This window comes from Verticillium alfalfae, genomic scaffold, assembly GCF_000150825.1.
Source record: "Verticillium alfalfae VaMs.102 supercont1.5 genomic scaffold, whole genome shotgun sequence".
Classification (NCBI taxonomy): domain Eukaryota; kingdom Fungi; phylum Ascomycota; class Sordariomycetes; order Glomerellales; family Plectosphaerellaceae; genus Verticillium; species Verticillium alfalfae.
In genome coordinates, this window is record NW_003315034.1 from 32542 (window position 1) to 45389 (window position 12848).

Here is a 12848-nt window from a genome sequence, read left to right on the forward strand (position 1 = left end):
CTGTGCACCAAGGTACCTCAGAAGTGCATGCACTGGCACATCATTTGCCGGGGTACCTGGATTGTGGTAGCTACTACAGTGGAATACCTACCTGCCTAAGCTGTTGCATGTATAAGCTTATGCGTCTACGGTGGAACTTTCTAACTACCTATCTCCTTTGCCAGGAGGCTTTCCAAGCTTCTGGCCCCTTCTTGCCGAAGCAAAGAGCTGTCGGCATACCTCCCAACAATCGCCAACACCTTTCGTCCGACACCATAGTAGGCCTCTGCTTGCAAGGGCATAGCGCAGTGAGAGTTACCGGCCCGATGAAGGGGCGCTCATCCGCGTCCAGCGAGGACAGCGTCGAACCGTCCCACAAGCCACTGGTAGTCGAAGAAGCCTGGCTCCTCAATCGGCCACGATCCGACTTCGAGCACCATGCCCAGCCCGGTCCCGACGCAAGTCCACGCTCGAAGGAGCAAGATGACACTGCCACTCCCTTACCGACTGGCGCCCGGCGATCTGCGAGCTTCAATTGGAAGTCGGATACATCACAGCCGGCGGTCGACAGCTCCGACCAGACGCAATCCATCTCAACGCATCAGCCGCCCTCACTCACTTCAACCTCGCCGGATCGCCCTCCTGGCGGCAAACGCGCAGAAGCCGCGAGACACGACGCTGCGTCTACGGATGGCAAGCATGACCCTTCACAACAACATGAATATCGAGCGGCACTTCGCAGCCCCTTCTCCGTTACCCTGATGGCGTTCATGACTGCTGTGCTGGGCATCACTCTACTATACGCTATCGTGGACTCCTCCTGGTCACGCCAGGTGGAGGAAAAGGGTTGTCGCATGTCATATATGCGGCCTTCATATGTACGTCTGCATGAATTCGATACAGAACATACCCATTTCGCGACGAAGTACTCGTTGTACCTCTATCGGGAGCAGGGCATAGACACAAACAACAAGGTAATTCCTATTCCAGGCCAGCCTTGTCGCATTTCACTTTCGTTCTTGCAGTCTGATCATTATATGTTTCTTAGCTTCGAGGCGCACCCGTTCTTTTCATACCCGGCAATGCCGGTAGCTATAAGCAGGTTCGACCTGTTGCCGCTGAGGCAGCCAATTACTTCCACGATGCTTTGCAACAAGATCCAGACACGACGGCCAGAGGCGTGCGCCCATTGGATTTCTTTACAGTCGATTTCAACGAAGACATCACGGCCTTCCACGGCCAGACTATGCTCGATCAGGCTGATTACTTGAATGAAGCCATACGGTTCATTTTGGCGCTTTACCAGGATCCTAGGATGACCTCGAGGGGCGTTGACTTGCCCGAGCCGACCTCGGTCTTGATACTTGGGCATTCTATGGGGGGCATAGTTGCTCGTACCATGCTTACCATGCCCAATTATCAGTCCAACTCAATCAACACCATCATCACCATGTCTGCTCCACACGCACGCGCTCCGGTTACTTTCGATGGCCAAATAGTCAGCATCTACAACGACATCAATAATTACTGGCGGCAAGCCTACGCCCAAAAATGGGCAAACGATAACCCCCTATGGCACGTAACCCTTGTGTCTATTGCTGGCGGCGGCTTGGACACCGTCGTACCTTCCGATTACGCCAACATTGAATCTCTTGTCCCGGAAACGAATGGCTTCACCGTCTTCACCACTGGAATACCTACTGTTTGGACCAGCATGGATCACCAAGCTATTCTCTGGTGCGATCAGTTCAGAAAAGTTCTCACGCGTGCGATCTTTGACGTTATCGATGCTCGTCGGCCATCACAGACTAAGCCGAGAGCTGAGAGGATGCGAATGTTCAAGAAACGCTTCCTGACCGGCATGGAAATGTCTGCAGAGAAGGCACTGTCTAACAATGAACCCACGACGCTTCTTACCGTTGGAGACGATTTCCTCGCCAGCGCAGCACATGGAGAGCAGTTGGTACTCCGAGACTTGGGTGGAAAGCCGGAATTAGAGGCTCACTTGCTTCGCATACCATCTGACCGACTATCAAATGGCATGCAATTCAACCTGCTCACGAACAGTCCTCTGGACTCCCCCAGCGAGCATGGTCATCTTGAGGTACTATTTTGCAGCCCCGCTGGCCACCAGTCCCTTCAAAGCTCGGAGCTTGTACACCTAAAGCTTGGACCGTTGAGCGATCAGGTTGACGCTGTCAAATTGTTGTGCAAGAATGCGGCAGCCGACCAAATACTTCTGCCAGCATCCACCGATCTCACGGCTCAGCCATTTGTGTCCAAGACTGGCCAAGGGCATCTGCCATTTATCTTTCTACAGTATGACATGGAGGACATTGCTGAGTACCTCTATGTTGCTGTCATTGACAAAGCCGCCAAACCCACCAGTGCATTTGTTGTGGCCGACTTCAGCAGCGAAACTCAAGCCAAAAGAATACAAACCGTGGGCGCCGGGCGACTGGCAGCCCTTGGCCTGACAATGACTCTGCCTGGAGATCGCCCGATGACTACTGAGGTCAAATTCCCAAATCTCAAGTCGAGCCTTGTCGCCCTTCATCTCGAAATCCACAGTCCAGCGTGCAGTAGCAAGCAGCTTCTGTTTTCGCCAATGATCAGACAATATCTTGCCCACCCTCACGAGTCAAGATTCTACGTCAACGCGCGAAGAGTAGACTTGAGCATGCATGGCGCTGCACCTTTTTTGCCGCCTCCCTTAACACCATCTCGCGCCAATGACCAAGGCCTTAGCCTTCAAATCTGGACTGACCCAACCTGCGAGTCTAGCCTTGAGATTCGGCTTACTGTGGACATCTTGGGCAGCTTGGGAAAGCTTGTCATTCGATATCGAACCGTCTTTGCTGCTTTCCCACTCCTTATAGTGTCTCTCGTGCTTCGGAAGCAATTTCGGGTCTATGACTCCACCGGCGTGTTTATCTCCTTCTCAGATAGCCTTGACAGCTGTCTGAAGCAATCTTTGCCATTAGTTTTGCTCTCGCTTACACTCCTCTCCTTATCATTGAGAGGATCCGAGACGTCCACCACAGGCATATTGTGGGACTCCTGGGATGCAAATGCTCCCACAACCGACTTCCACAGCAATGACCTATTGACTGGCACGCGGGACTCCTTTTTTTGGTTCCTAGTGCCTCTTATCGGTGTTGTATGCATTGGTGTGTGTGTGGCTATACACCTCGCCACAGTTGCTCTGACACACGTACTCAGATTACTTTATGGGCACACATGGCACGCCCACTTTTGTAAAGACAGGATGGGCGTCGTCGAGCGTCGACGTCAGCATTTTGGTCCATCATCTCGTAGGGGAGGGAGGAATACGACTGCTCGCTTCTCTTCTTGGTGTCGACCTTCATACCCAACCAATTTGCCTTGCTGGTCGCGTGCCTGGTTCAACTATCACACGGTCCGCGCTCTCCGAATCACTAATGAAATCGGGTCTACCGCAAGCCATGATTTCTACAATTACGCCCATTCGATCCTGCTTCTCATGCTATGGGTGCTACCGATCAATTTACCCATACTTGCCGTTTGGATACGCAACCTCGCAATTCATTGGCTCACCCCTTTCTCTTCGCACCACAACGTTCTTTCGATTATGCCTTTCATTCTCCTGGTCGAGAACTTGACAGCCGGCAAAATGGTGCCTCGGTTAGCTGGCAGGACAAAGCACTTAACAAGTATCTTCCTGTTTAGCACAGCTATTTATGCCGCCATTTACGGCATATCATATGCATACATGCTGCATTATCTGGTCAATCTTGTTGCTGTTTGGTTGGTCGTCATTCATTCGACATCGGATGGTTGGTCCCTCACTGGAGTGAACTCGTTGTTTGACATTCGCGAATCATTCGATGCAAAAGGCAGCAAGAGTCCATAAAATAGCACTCGGTATTCATGTCAACAAGCGGCGGACAAATTCTTTGCATTTGTTATTTATGGGCTGCAAGAGGTCACTCAGTACGCCTGTCTGGCTATGGACAGAGTCCTGCAAGGGCACGACTCGCTGTTGTAATTTGGTTCTTTTGCTTTCTCTCTTTCTTTTGCGCTATCATTTCGGTTCTCGGGTCATGGAATGTATTGCCTTGCGAGCTCTATTCTGATTGTACAGATAACTCAGAGATAATACTTGCAGGAACAACGGCGGCGCTGGATGGTTTACAAGGGTAACAGGCATTAGTTCGGAGTATTCGTGCATTTCACTTCAAAGGATCATACATAGCGACGAGCAGGAGGGACAGCCATGAGCAAGGTGCTGTCGGATTTGCAGTGATTAGTGCGTCACACTGAGTTTCAGAGGAGGTACTTGCCAGTTCTCTACACGACTGCGCAATAATGAAGCACTTGTTACGAAAACGGATAGAGTGAGAGGAAAGGAGCCCGGTGGGTGGATCTGGGAAGGAGCAGGACCAATACAACGCGTCAACAAATCCGGTTGATCGTGTGTGTAGATTCATGTCGATGCCGTCTATTTACGTCCACATATATGTACAGGTCTGGAAGGAAAACACACTCAGTCCTCCTGCTCCCCCTTGTCCTCTTTGGCCCAGGTGACATGTTGATGGCGAATGACCCACAGCGTGGTAACAGTTCCTAATGCGCAGGCACCCAGTGTGACCAAGTAGGCGGCTTGGTAACACCCACGGCCGTCATGACAAATACGCTCTCCGCCAGGACCAATTACACTGTGTTGATCAAAAACAGACCCATAAAAGAGGTTGAAGACATTGCCCGAGATGACGGGCGAAAGCGTCATTAGACCCCAATTTTGACTGAGCCCATGAATGCCAAAGGTCTCAGCGACGATTGAAGGGAAGACACCGAACAGGATGCCGTACGCGAGGCCAGATAGACCGGATACAAAACCCAGTAAATGCGGATTCTCTATGCTCAATGCGCAAATTTGTGCCATGGAGAAGATCAGACTGGATATGACGAGACACCAGACGCGGCTGCCACGGAGCACCTTGACAATGATGTCGGAACCGACGCCTACAAGTATGAGCTCAAGGGCCATCATTGGTCATGGAATTTATGCAACTCACCGCTAAGAAGCCGTCCCGTAAAGCTGCAGATCGACAATATGGAGACATGCAGCTGTTGGTGAGTAATAAGAAAATTTTCGTCGACGGTGTCATCCCAGTGGCGCCACAGGGCATTAACAGTATGGCCAATGTTACTGTGGAATTTGTCAGCTATATTGGGAAAAGTGGTGGCCAACTGAGCTGCTGTATCAGGGGAACATACTTGATGGTCATCAGACCAATCCCGGTGAGAATACCCATGACACAGAATAATTGCCAAAAGTCGATCATGCGCAATAACTGCCAACCACGAATATCTATACGATGAGAACGATCCAAATCAACACTGCTCTGCACAACAACGTCTCCGGGCATTGATGATGCACTCGATACCAATGAAGAAGTCTCATCAGGTTCGGGGCCGTCAGTTGAGTCAGGCAGGCCATGTTCTTCATCGTGCCCATGAGTAGCTTCGGTACCTCGGACACTCCCACCATGAAACAGATCGACTGTGCCGCTAGGGCTACTTGTGCTAGGTGACGTACCGGGTTCGAAACGAGAAGTATTTTGTGCGTGGTGCGTGGCTTGGTGCTTTGCCTCTTCAGATTCGGTCCTGTAAAGCTCTTGAGAGCCCAGTAGAGGATCTGGACGTGCGACTGGGCGGTATCCGGTAGGAGGTAGCACGCGAAGGAAGAAGAAACCGACAAACGGTAAACCAAATGTACCAATAGCGAGGGTGGCTAAAAAAGCACTTGTGTTTCCGGGGAAGAAAACACTCCCAAATAAGGAGAAGAAGAACGCACTGAGGCCAAAGGCGGCCAGAGGAAATGCTGTTGCGGTGCCACGGTGATGTGGCCAGTTGAGGGCAGACGTCTTGACAGCCGCGGCGAAGGCCATGCAGCCTCCGAGACCCGTGAGATACGAGAAAAAGCAAAGCAGGGGAACAGAACCAGCTGCATGATCGAAAGCCTGGTGCAATGGAAAATAGCCTGATGCCAGTAGTATAGCGCCGGCGATGACCGCAGGGCGTGGGCCTTTGGTATCGACGAAGATGCCTATGGGTACGCCGAGAGAGTACATTCCCAAGTTTCCAGAAAGACCTATCAAATTACTTTGCGTAGACGATAATTTGAGCCGGTCGGCGAATTGGGGAGCCCATGCTGAATAGACGTACTGAGAGAAGGTGAAGGTTAGCTCGAAGATAGGATAGAACGGGCAAGAGTTCCGGGTATTGAGCGCTCACATTGGTACCGCATGCAAGAGAAATAACCGTCGCTGCGATGCTAGCGACTATGCGAGCTTGATTGAGCTGCGCATGCTTTGAGTTGTTCGTCATGGTGTTGGTGAAGCGAAGTGCGGGTCGAACTATCGTGATGGAAGGTGCCAGGTCGGCTCGTTCAGGACATCATCCAATTAGCCGGGCCGGAAGAACGAGATTGAAAGTCGTCGCGAATTCGCAACGTAGTCATCTGTAAATGTTGTCTTGTCGACCTGCGAGAGACAAGAGCTACTGGCGTTCGAGTTTGGCATTAGCTCGGCCTGCGATGATGACCTGTAGTCGGCCACAATGAAGACAGCACGGGAAGAGATAACGCGCATCCCTCGGGGTTGCTGTTATCTCGCTCCGGCTGCGGAGCCAGTGCAAGGTCCAACTGTCGCATCTGCCGTAGTCGGCTGAGTGAGAGGACGGCAGCTGACGTACCTACTTGTCTGTGTCATGCCGCATTGACGAAGGTGAGGTAAGACATCCTAGAGTCACGTGGGAGTTCTTAATCCTGGTAACAACGAATGGGGATCGGGAGTCGTACCCCCCCAGAATCCACATGGAAGGATACCCAGTGATCAACGAGTTGTGTCGAGCGGCCCAGCTGTCGTGACTCTTTTGACTGCGTCCTTCAGTCGCGACTTCGAGGCTTCCTGTCTGATACACCAACATACATTGTCCCATACATTTCTAACACATTTTCACCCCCCCCCTTATTGTGTTGTGGGGGGCTAGCAACGACTCTTGGTCATGGGGGCTTTGCTCTCTTTGCCGCTGATGGCGGTGCCCAGCATAGGCTCGGTATGTCGTTGTTACCTCGGGACGCCTCCGCCCTCTAACATGGCATAGGTTGTCACTTTCGCTGCTAGCTGTTGCGGCGCCGCGACATGCTCTGCTGTGTGCAGCGCGTGCGGTAAATGTGGCAACAGGTATGCCTCCAACACGCTCTCTCCAATGCGCAACGTACACTGATTACCCTTCTCATTCAGCGTCGCCACCCGCATCGCCTACGCTCTCCTCCTCTTAGTCAACTCGATTCTCTCGTGGATCATGCTCACGCCTTGGGCCATCAAGAAACTCGAACACCTCACACTCGACTATGTTAAAATCGACTGTCCCACCGGGCCAATGGTTATGGTTGGCTAGCCATGCACCGGCATCAATTTCGCTCTCGGTCTCTTTCCATTCTCATCTTTGCCGGGCCTGCTCTTCAACATCACATCCTCCAAAGAACCCACGCGGCTGCTTCTACAAAACGGATACTGGGGCCCTAAAGTCATCGCATGGCTGGCTCTCATTGTTCTCTCGTTCCTCATTCCTGATGAATTCTTTCAGGTCTGGGGCAATTACATCGCACTGTTTGCTGCCATGCTATTTCTCATACTCGGCTTGATTCTACTTGTCGACCCTCGCGCACAACTGGGCTGAATACTGCCTTGAGCAAATCGAAAACACCGAATCAAAGGTCTGGAGAACTGTCCTTATCGGTTCAACTCTGGGCATGTACGTTGCCTCCCTTGCTATGACTATTGTCATGTACATATTCTTCGCCAAGGGTGGCTGTGCAATGAACCAGGCTGCCATTACCATCAACCTTATTTTCTGGCTCGTCACTTCGTTCATCTCCGTCAATCCGACAGTACAGGAGTATAACCCCAAGGCTGGTCTCGCTCAAGCAGCGATGGTGGCAGTGTACTGCACATATCTGACCATGTCCGCTGTGTCTATGGAACCCGATGATAGACAATGCAACCCTCTGATCCGGGCCCAGGGAACCCGGACAACATCGATCGTCATAGGCGCAATCGTTACGATGCTTACCGTTGCTTATACTACTACGCGCGCTGCCACTCAGAGTCTTGGCATGGGGTCCAATGGCGCTATCCGGCTTCCCGAGGATGATGAGCACGATCTCGTTACCCAGCAGCCTGGCGCTCGCGCCGAGATGCGTGCCGAGGCCCTGCGTCGCGCAGGTTGAAGAAGGGAGTCTTCCAGCAGATGCCCTCCTATCTGACGACGAGAGCGATGCCGGCAACAAGTCACCTGGCGATGACGAGAGAACGCAGACGCAGTACAACTACAGCGTCTTTCACATCATCTTTTTCCTCGCTACTGCCTGGATCGCTACGTTACTTGCGATGAGCTTCGATCAGTCGAAGCAGGATGGCGATTTTGCTCCTGTTGGACGCACCTACTTTGCGAGCTGGATCAAGATCGTCAGCGCTTGGGTTTGCTACGCTTTGTATACCTGGGACCCTTGTAGCCCCTGTCATTCTGCCCGATCGTTTCGATTTTTCGTAGAGGTTCTCTTGCTCTCCAAGAAAACGCATCTTTTAGGAGTTGTTGGATTCTTATTTGTTGGGTGAGCAATAGTGTATGAGGCTTGTTTGCATAGTTATACGTTGATAATACAACTGTCACATTTTGTAAGAACTGATCATATTTACGTCTACCAGCAAGGCCTGCATATCATCGATGATAGACGGCATGGTAGATTGTTACTCCTGCGTACTCATGTCACGATCCTGATCGGCTTTGGTGGGCCTTCAGTTTAGAATTTGAATTCTTACGACACGAGTAAAGAAGGCATGGCATACTGGCGTCGACTTCTATATTCAACATTTTTTTCTCTCGATGCTCTTTAATGGCTACCTGGCGAAAGCCGTTTCAGCTCCCACTGGCTGCCTGGAAAGCCAGCTAGTGAATCGTCCCTTGTCCAATCTCATACAGCACCCGGAATTCGATCTTTGTAATAACGCCATTTCTATGATCCATCTATGCTGCCACTGGATTTGCTTGGATCCCCTCCAGCGTTACAGTAACGGCTCCGGCCTGGACCAACTGGGTTCTGTTAGCTTGCTTACATTGCTTGGTCAATTGCCTGCAGTGAACAACTTACAGCGCGTGACAGATCATCGATGAGATCCTCGACATCTTCAATTCCGACACAGAGTCTGATGATGTCTTCGGGCATTTGTCGCTCTTTGCGGGTCTTGGCATCAATGCTCGCGTGACTCATCTGGCAAGGCATACTGATCAAGCTGTTGACGCAGCCGAAGCTCACGCTGATACCCCACAGGCGAGCAGCTTCCACAATCCTTTCGGACAGTGAGGCGTCGCCTGTCTCAAAGGACAGCACTGCTCCGGCACCGCGAGCCATCGACCAATGCAGATCGTACTGAGGGTGAGATTTGAGGCCGGGATACCGCACACGAAAGCCATGATTCTCGAGAAACTCGGCAATCTGCTGCGCATTTGATTGCTGCTTCTCCATTCGGATAGCCAGGGTCTTGACACCTCTCATCAATAGGAAGGAGTCGTTGGGCGACAATCCACAACCACTGGCGTTGATGGTGAAGTATAATTTGTCGGCAACTGCGGCATCATTGACACCAATGATGCCGGCCATGATATCGTGATGACCCGACAAATACTTGGTGCCGGACTCGTAAACAATATCGGCGCCAAGATCCAGGGGGTTGCATAGCATGGGGGAGAGCATGGTGTTATCGACGACGACAAGCGCCTTATCATTAACTTCGTGTACCACCCTCGCGATCGAAGGTATGTCAATGACCTTGATCAGAGGGTTCGTCGGGGTCTCGAGGAGCACCATGGCCGTCTTGTCCGATACGACGTCGCGCACTGCATCGACAGTAGTGGTATTGACGTGGTGCACCACAATACCCTGGTTGGAGGATAAGTACGCAAGCAAGCGGTTGGTTCCACCGTACAGATCGTCGCCGGTGATGACTTCGTCGCCGGGCCTGAGAAGGCGGGTGATGACGTCCAGTGCACCCATACCTGAGCCAACAGCGAGGGCACGTGAGGCATTCATGATCTTAGCCATGTGGCGCTCAAGATGGGTCCGAGTGGGGTTGCCAGACCGAGTGTAGTCATACTCGCTGTTGCCGCCCCGGGCGGAAGACTGCTTGAAAGTGGCCGACTGATAGATGGGAATGCTGGAGGAGCCATACTGGTCGTTGGTTTCTGTATACACAAGCTCTGTAGCCAGTGCGTAACGGCGACGACCGTTGCGAGGGCTGGATGGAGCAGGTGAAGGGGGCAGATCATGACCATCCAAGTCAAGACGCTTGGAGAGTTCGCTCGGCTTTGAGGGTCCGCCGTTGCCGCCGCTGAAGCTCGATTGCGCGGCCATTGTGTGCGAAATTTTCGGATTGGCGAGGAGGAGAGAATCGGTTCGAATTGCTCAAGCGTGTCGAAGATAACAAGAGCGAGGAGTACTTTCTACCGCTGGTCTCGTGTGTTTTCCCGAGCCAGACTTGTCGCCGCAAGACAATTGAACTGCTCAGCAGATCAAATAGGTTCTCGCAGCACCGGCGTACTCGTACCCGAGTGTATTGGAAGTGATTCGGGTGGACGCTCAAGTATGTATAGCTTAGAGTTGACTGGGGACGTGATGTGCGATGTGTAAAGGTGGGAGATGGAAGGTGTGACGCCGATGCAGCTCCGAGAATGGGGATTCGGTTCAGTGGTCCCTCACCGGCTCTTGCCTGATTGACTCAGAGGCGATGCGTGCTTGGGGCCATGTAGTGTGTGAGCGATGCTGGTTGGCTGGTGGGAGGCGCGGGGAGCACGGAATCGTGGGGCACGTTGGGCCCCAGACATGACGTGATCACAGGCGCAGATGACTGGACAAGTGTCCCGGCCCGGTCTGGTGTACCATGTCCACCTATTTACTGAATGAAGGTTACTTGATTCGCAACACCAGTCCATGCTTGTATTTTTGTTACACCGCCCTGTGACCACAAGCGATGCAGTCATATCTTGACCATAAACTCCTCTCAACGATGCTTCTGTGTTCCCTCCTCTGAACCGTCCACATCTTCCACCATGTCCTCGTATTCTTGCGGCGATGGCCGCCAGGTGTGCGCCTTCGCCGATTCCCTAGAGTGATTTTCCATGAGGATTTGACCCCCGCCGAGCCGTCCAAAGAAGTCTTCCGTGCGTACGCCTCGGAAATGCGCAGGGTTGACACTGGACGCTGCCCTACCACTGGCACGGTGCTCTCGCATGTATTCCCGAACTGGTGCCATGGCAGCGTCGCGGCAGGCCTCTTTAATGTCGCTCCCAGACAGACCGGCCGTGACATTGGCGATGTAATCAATATCAAAATGCTCCGCATCCCTCTTGGTGTCCCGCAGGATGAGCTGAAGGATCCTTTGCCGTTGTTCTTTGCCGGGCAACGGCACGGAGAACTTTTTCGGCATCCTCCGTAGAATGGCTTCATCTATGTCCTGCATGCGATTAGTCGCGCCCAATACAACAATCTGCGCTGGCGTCCCGGACGCATTGGCAGACGTGAGACCGTCCCAGAGTGTCATAAACCTGCCACATGATAAGCACCGCATCATTCACGCAAGAGTTGTGGAGGCCTTACTCGGCTTTGACCATGCCGCTCGCCTCGTGCTCTCCACTTCGGCGGGTGCCGAGAACAGCATCGATTTCATCGATAAAAATAATAGCCGGCTGCATCTTGCGTGCCAGGGAGAAGACTGCTCGCACAATCTTGTTCGAATCTCCATACCACTTCTCTGTCATGGTTGATATGTGCAGGTTGATAAAAGAAGCGCCACTCTCACGGGCGACAGCCTTGGCCAGCATAGTCTTGCCGCATCCCGGGCTTCCGTAGAATAACACACCAGATGGCGCCGAAAGGAGAGGAGCGGCGTGAGCGTACAAGTGAGGCATGGTCAGAGGATAGATAACCGACTCCTTGACCTCCTCAATGATGTCTTCTAGACCTCCTATGTCTAGGTACCATTAGCCCAGACGTCCTCGTCTTGTGATGTGTGATGCGCATCTAAGTCCTCACCATTGAAGCCGACGGGTATGTCTTCAGGAGCCACCATCTCCAATGCAACCATGTTCTCGTACTCATTGAGCACAAGATCTTCAGGCCTCGGTCCTCGTCGCTGCGTTTCATTGTCGCCGGGATTCTCTGCGACATCGTCGCCTCCGTTGCGCTTTCCTTTCCTTAATCTCTCAAGATGCTCTTGCGCTCTTATTCTTGCTCTTTCATGTTTTTCTTTTTCAGGATCGGCCATAGTGGTTTCGAGTGATGATAGGAAGCTCCGACCTAGGTAAATGGCACCAGCCATCTTTGACGTGTCAGCAGAAACATGCGCGACGACAATCAGCCTCTACAACTCACGGTGCCAAAGACGAGAAGAATATCCATGGCAAAGTCGCCAAGACCTTTTCTTCGATCGGCCATTTCCACGTGTTCGATAGAAGATCTTGAGTGTAGTTGGCCGAGGTTGACGCTTCTGGCGCAGCTTCAACGTCTGACAAAACGACGCATTCGAATGCAAGAGAACAAGCGGTGATGGGGAGGAGCTGGGAGATGCTCAACTTTCCCCGGCTCGATGTAACGAGGAAGCCGCGTGGTACACTTTTAGCACATATATGTGACTTGCGAGTTGAATTCGTTCACGACACGATGCGAAGTGATTTCCGTCACGGGAATTAACAATCGGGCGGAATCACATCCGCGATGGGCACTCCAATTTGGTGGGGCTGTCACATGGCGGTACCGAAGCGCGTCA

General features: G+C 52.3%; 6 protein-coding genes across 6 annotated transcripts; 3 read left to right on the forward strand and 3 right to left on the reverse strand.

Annotated features, from left to right (window-relative positions):
- Positions 1–107: 107 nt before the first annotated feature.
- VDBG_04335 (GPI inositol-deacylase) lies at positions 108–3952 on the forward strand (the record flags this gene model as incomplete). Its single annotated transcript, XM_003004683.1, has 3 exons — positions 108–953; positions 1028–3151; positions 3243–3952. 3 exons carry the CDS (start codon positions 108–110, stop codon positions 3618–3620), a joined length of 3348 nt encoding a protein of 1115 aa, XP_003004729.1.
- Positions 3953–4504: 552 nt separating this feature from the next.
- Positions 4505–6510, reverse strand: VDBG_04336 (conserved hypothetical protein; the record flags this gene model as incomplete). Its single annotated transcript, XM_003004684.1, has 4 exons — positions 4505–4983; positions 5037–5170; positions 5239–6188; positions 6259–6510. The coding sequence occupies 3 exons, from the start codon at positions 6093–6095 to the stop codon at positions 4505–4507; spliced, it is 1470 nt and encodes a 489-aa protein (XP_003004730.1).
- A 546-nt stretch (positions 6511–7056) lies between these two features.
- On the forward strand, positions 7057–7425 carry VDBG_04337 (membrane protein TMS1; the record flags this gene model as incomplete). The annotated part of the gene is made up of 3 exons (XM_003004685.1): positions 7057–7080; positions 7129–7208; positions 7269–7425. The coding sequence occupies 3 exons, from the start codon at positions 7057–7059 to the stop codon at positions 7423–7425; spliced, it is 261 nt and encodes an 86-aa protein (XP_003004731.1).
- Positions 7426–7801: 376 nt separating this feature from the next.
- Positions 7802–8257, forward strand: VDBG_04338 (membrane protein TMS1; the record flags this gene model as incomplete). The annotated part of the gene is made up of 1 exon (XM_003004686.1): positions 7802–8257. One exon carries the CDS (start codon positions 7802–7804, stop codon positions 8255–8257), a length of 456 nt encoding a protein of 151 aa, XP_003004732.1.
- Positions 8258–8826: 569 nt separating this feature from the next.
- VDBG_04339 (cystathionine beta-lyase) lies at positions 8827–10718 on the reverse strand (the record flags this gene model as incomplete). The annotated part of the gene is made up of 2 exons (XM_003004687.1): positions 8827–9120; positions 9179–10718. The coding sequence occupies 2 exons, from the start codon at positions 10436–10438 to the stop codon at positions 9055–9057; spliced, it is 1326 nt and encodes a 441-aa protein (XP_003004733.1).
- A 278-nt stretch (positions 10719–10996) lies between these two features.
- On the reverse strand, positions 10997–12481 carry VDBG_04340 (ATPase family AAA domain-containing protein; the record flags this gene model as incomplete). The annotated part of the gene is made up of 4 exons (XM_003004688.1): positions 10997–11628; positions 11681–12053; positions 12116–12401; positions 12455–12481. 4 exons carry the CDS (start codon positions 12479–12481, stop codon positions 11085–11087), a joined length of 1230 nt encoding a protein of 409 aa, XP_003004734.1.
- Positions 12482–12848: the final 367 nt, after the last annotated feature.